Source organism: Raphanus sativus, unplaced genomic scaffold (assembly GCF_000801105.2).
Source record: "Raphanus sativus cultivar WK10039 unplaced genomic scaffold, ASM80110v3 Scaffold0139, whole genome shotgun sequence".
Lineage (NCBI taxonomy): Eukaryota > Viridiplantae > Streptophyta > Magnoliopsida > Brassicales > Brassicaceae > Raphanus > Raphanus sativus.
The window spans coordinates 55,340-61,142 of NW_026615459.1; the positions used below are offsets into that span (position 1 = coordinate 55,340).

Below are 5,803 nucleotides of genomic sequence, written 5' to 3' on the forward strand. Positions count from 1 at the left end.
GTCAAAATCAGTTCCAGTTCGATTCTGGTTTTCCGAGTGATTACAAATTCATAGATAAAGATATCAAATAATATGAGGCTTTTAATTTAAATATTTGATAATTCAGATGATTTTTAATATTCTGAATAAAAATAATTCAGTAATTTGGTTTATATATAGTATTTTTAGGATATTTGGTTATTTAGAAATTAGATATAATTAAAAATTTAAGTATATAATTTGTATTTTAAAAATTCATGTATCCATTTGTTTTAAGTTCAGTTTCAAATTTTTGGTTCCAGAAATATATAATTTGCTCTTTAGTTCAATTTTGACTTCGGTTTTGTACTGTCCTGTTTTTCGGATTCATATATATGTGCCCAAACCTATACACTATCTTATATAACTAAAAATATATATTAAATTTCGAAAACAAATCCGCCGCGTTTTTAAAACGCGGGTCAAAATCTAGTATCATATTATAAAACTAGCCGTTAATAATAACATAAGTGTTTTTAATCTAACACACAAAAGAAAACAAAAAAAAAACGCATTAGAGAGGTAAAAGTATAACAACTAATTCAAGTCTCCAAGGACACGAGATCCTCACTCTGATCCATCAACATCACGTTAATGGTCGATCTATCAATATTAAACCAGTGGTCCGGTACTCCTTTTATTTCGATCTTTGTCATATCATTGCTTCGAAGGTCATAACAGAGAATGTGAAAGGGAGAAAACATATCCTCTGGTATAAAGAAAACCTTGTTATTGTCAGTTGTACCTTTCATGGTGTATATAGTTTTGTTATTAATAACCAAATGTAGCTGAGAAGACTGCAAAACCATAGTTTTCCTTGTAAAACTCTTCTTGTTCCCAGCATCTTCCACAGCCCATAAATCCAGCATACCCTTTTCCCTAAGATTGGTTAGGTCAATGATAGTTACTTTGCCACCATACTCTATAAGACTCACATTCTTCATCGTCCTTAGAAACATCTCATCTCCGTCCCTACCAGGTACTTGGATCATTTTGAAGTCTCCGGATCTAATGTGGAAGCTCACAAGCCCTAAACTATACGTACCAGTCCAACCCATGTAATATATAACCCCATCAATACACATTCCTCTTTTGGCCGGAATGTGAGGAAGATAGTCTGGTGAAGTTGGATACGCCTTTTTCCAGGAACCTTCTCCTCCAGCTTTTAGGACAAAGACCAGATGCTCTGACTTTGTCTCTCCCAAATGTTTCACGTAGACACCAGTTGACCAGAGCACATAGTACTGGTCGATAACTGAGTCATATCCAAAATAGTAATTGTATGATTTGAAGGCTTCTTCTTCTGGAGGAGCTGGTATGATGTTTTGGGATTTGAAGGCGGCAGGTATGGTGACTAGTTGTCGGGTGGCAGGGTTGTAGAACGTCGGCTTTCTAAAAAAAGGGTAGCACATGAAGCCACGAAGATTTTGTAAAACGTAGCCTCCCACCCGAGGGCTGGTCAGATTGTGGTCAACCACAAAGCAATTAGGATTAGTAGTGTCTGGAGCCAATGATAGTGTTACATTGTTTCTGAAGTCATTGTTATCCTGCAAACACATGTAAATCCGAGGACGAGGTCGGGTTGGAACTGTGAGAAAACGGTTACAGCATCTAACATTTCATAAAACCTTTTTGCATCCAAATTAGGTTCTTCTACATTTCCAGTTTCATGAGCTATTGTTGTAGTTGTTTCTAAAAATGCATCAGTAATCATGTCTTGAACCCTATCATGATCTACCATCTGCTCCTCCTGATGATAACTAGATTCATTATGCAAATGATTCTGTTCTTCACTATTACCAGCATCTTCAAAATTATTACTACTACTGGCTTCATTTCCACCATAACCCTCCCCATGTTGATACCAAATATAATATTGTGGTGTAAATCCTCTATTTAGTAAGTGCTTCCATACAGTTTCACTACGAGCAAATTTTGAATTCTTGCATTTCCGACAAGGGCAGAACATCTTACCACTTTCCTGCGTGATTGGTGTACAGCCCGCCTGGTGCATGAATGTCTCTAGCCCGCTTAGAAATGCATCCGTCACTCTACCGGAATCATCTTTATGCGAATACATCCAACTTCGTAACTCGTAAATATTGAAGCCATCAGCCATTTGTTTTTCTTTTTTCTGGTTTTTTTTCTTTGATTTCGTTTGTGTGTTATTTGAATTGAGAAATGATCATATATATAGACGATTTTCGTAAGTGGTAGGTGAAGGTATAACATGGATTTTACAACGAAAAACTTTACTATGCTTTTACATCGTTTTTACATCTTATTTACAACGAATTTACAACGAAGTTAGTTTATTTTGAACCCCACTATATGCATGTTTTCACCAAAAGTAACGGTTACATGATTCGTCGTAAATGGCTTGTATATTTAACTGAGTTTACGATGAATTGGGCTTTCCACGTAAAGCACTCGTAAATTTACAATGATTTTACAACGAAGTTAGTTACTTTAAACCACACTATATGCACGTTTTCACCAAAAGTAACGGTTACATGATTCGTCGTAAATGGCTTGTATATTTACAATGAGTTTACGACGAATTGGGCTTTCCACGTAAAAGCCTTGTAAAATTACATTGGGTTTACGACGAAACAATTTCGTTGTAACTTTACAACGAATTTACGACAGAATATTTATTTATTCGTAACATCGTCGTAAACACCATGTAAATTTACGAGGAAATAATTTCCTCGTAACGCGTCGTTGTTATAGACGCGTTTTCTTGTAGTGAGCCTCCCACCCGAGGGCTGGTCAGATTGTGGTCAACCACAAAGCAATTAGGATTAGTAGTGTCTGGAGCCAATGATAGTGTTACATTGTTTCTGAAGTCATTGTTATCCTGCAAACACATGTAAATCCGAGGACGAGGTCGGGTTGGAACTGTGAGAAAACGGTTACAAAAATATCGTGAGCTGATAAGCGATGACCAAAGCTTTGAGACACACTTGAATCTCATCAGAGATTTTGCCGGCAATCTCGCAAGGATCTCCTCCATCACCACATCATTAGGAATCTCCATCTTCTGCGGTATTCTTTTCTTCATCCTCTTCGGATGATGGATGAAAGACAAACCCATGTCGACAGAGCAGTTAAAGAAACCTATGAATGAAAGAGGGAGAGGAAGAGGGAGAGGAAAAAAAGTCGCCCGTTTAGGGTTTTAACACAGATACATCATACATGTAGAACAATTACTTATTATTAATGAAAAGTTGAAGCTATTGTAATCTTAATTATTAAAGGCACTCAAAAAGATACCATACTTTTGTTAAACGGTAGTCCTTGAAAGTTTTCATAATGTCAAGCACTCACACTTTTGTAAGTTTTCTATTTTTTTTTCCAATTGTCCAATTTCTAACATTTAATTTCTTATATGATAGTTTTCTATTTTCTATCGTAATGGTCCATCATCATTATATAATCTCTATTATACACTTGAAAACAGAGGCACATATATTTCCCATCATGAACGATCATAAGAGGGATACCCGGGTCATGTGTAAGACCGATAATCCAAGAAAACCATTGTTGTTTTAGTCACCCTAGAAGAGGGCAAAAGCATTGTTGTATCCACCAATCTTGTAGATATTATAACCCAAAAACTCACAAAAGGAGAATATAGAGTTGCGACTGAGACCAAAACATTGCCACTCACCGACTTCTTCTCTGCCTTCCTAGTTCCTAGTGGAGGTAGTACTATATATATGGTAAAGCATGGAGCGAACCATCTGCGGTTAGGTTTAGGAATGTTTAAGATGAGTTTGGTCAACAGAAAGTAGAAGAACTCAAGAGTGGGATGAACAGAGACGTTTTATTAGAATCGGAATAACGAGGGTACAAAGAAAGCCGGCTAGTCGATGCTCGGTAAGCTCCTAGCCGGAAGTACAAGAGAGAGCGGCGAGATACAAAGAGAGTAATGGAAAACCCTAATCTAGCCGCAAGTCTGTGTGTCTATCTGGTCATGCCCTTCCTTCCTGTCCTCAACTCCTTATATAGTCTCTTAGGTCGGTCAGTTTTGACCTAATTCATCCTTTTTACTATGGGCCTTTCGACTTGCAGGCCCAATCGGGACGACTGTTCGGCCCGAGCCACTTGATCGGCGCCTTTGGCTGCTCGTCTTCTGATCAGAGGAGGCAATGAGCCGAGTTGTGGCTCATTTGGAGCCGGCTCCGAGCCGACTATCCTTTAGATGTCAGAAATGGGCCTCCTGTTCGCTGGGCCTTGTGGATGGTGACAATTCATCCCCAACAGTAAGTCCCCCCCTAGTTCGTTGTCGAGTCGAGTAATCGATCGCAGCGAATTAGTGAGTTAGGGCTCGAAGAATAGGAGGTTTGATCTTCTGATTCCCTGATTCCGTCGAGAAGCCGCTGGCGGAGAGATTTCTTTTTGTTTTCTCTGGACGAGCAATCGGAACGCCGTATACTCGGTGTCCCGGATGAATCCTCCCAAACCGATAAATCGATTGTGTTTGGCCCATGATGTGAAATCGAACCGCTGTTGGTTTTTTGATCGAGAAGCCGAAACGTCGCTAGGGTTTTCGGCGAGAATCCGAAAGGTCGCGTTTGAGGATGACGCGCGAGCCCGCCGACAGGCCCAATTAGGCCCGCTTAGGGTTAATGATGGCACCTCGTATGAGGCGCCTTCCCTCTCTCTATAAATAAGAGACCTCCCTCGAGATTTCTCTCATTCTTCTCTCAGTTTGTCAGGTACTTTCTCTCTCTATCTTTTATCTCTCTAGCTTTTGCTCTCCGTTTTAGTTCTTTTACTCGGTATGTCGACGAGCAAACGACTTTCTCGAGAACAAAAGGGGAAGATGACTGCGGGTACCGTCGATCCGGTTAGCGATCTAGAGAGGGTCCGAGGATCTGAAGATAGTGCAGAGGCAGCTCATCGCGAGGCGATGATGGATACCGAGAACACGACCCGAGAGCAGCGTATGCTCGTCTCGGAGGCGATGGTTCGGTCTCGTGAGGATGATGATGGAGGTAATGGCTCTCCTGATGACGGGATGACTCCCTATTGCTTCTACCCGGGAAATATTTTCGAGGAGCAGCGCAGGCTTGACCCGACACGAGCTCGTCCCTCTGTAGTTGAAGGGCAGGATTGGGGGAACGTTTTACCGACGCGGTCTACGTTTGGGTCGGTGAGAAGGCTGCTGAAGAGAAGCAAGGCGACTGGGGTTACGTTCATAATCCCGTCAAAGGACCAGCGACCGTGGTCTCCCCCGAAGGGATATCAGTGCGTATATGAGTCGTACTTCGAGAATGATACGAAATTATGGTTTCCGATACCTCGACTCGTCACCGCCTACACGATGCGCCGAGGAGTTGCTCTGAGCCAATTCTTAAATGGCGCTTGGCGCCTAGCAGTTGCACTGATGGTGATTGGGGCAGAAGCCGGTGCCGCTCTCAGTGTCCGAGCATTCGAGGAGCTAGTTTCGGTGAAGATCAATCAGGGCCTGTTGTCGCTAAAGATACGTCCCAACTACAATGTGGTAACGGGCTATCCGACCAAGACGAACGACTGGCAGCGATCGTACTTTTACGTTAAGTCCGATCGCTCGGCTTTCGAGGAGCCGCTGAAGACCGGTTACCGTGTTCTTTGGAACAATGAATTTGGTATAGAGTGTTTCCTAGTCTTTTACCGTTTCGTGCTCCTGACCGCCTCTTTTCCTTTTGTTTTGGCAGTCCCTCACTCGAATACCGCGGAGTACGAGGAGGATTTTTTGGAGAGTGCTCGGATCGTCGCGTCTCAGAGGCAAGATCTT

At 41.6% G+C, this 5,803-nt stretch overlaps 1 protein-coding gene across 1 annotated transcript; it reads right to left on the reverse strand.

Moving 5' to 3' along the window:
• Positions 1-474: 474 nt before the first annotated feature.
• LOC108849906 (F-box protein At2g40910-like) lies at positions 475-3,228 on the reverse strand. Its single transcript, XM_056996150.1, has 2 exons — positions 2,905-3,228; positions 475-1,606 (listed from the first exon to the last, which is right to left on the reverse strand). Exons 1-2 carry the CDS (start codon positions 3,113-3,115, stop codon positions 561-563), a joined length of 1,257 nt encoding a protein of 418 aa, XP_056852130.1. The 5' UTR covers positions 3,116-3,228; the 3' UTR covers positions 475-560.
• Between the last annotated feature and the right edge of the window lie 2,575 nt (positions 3,229-5,803).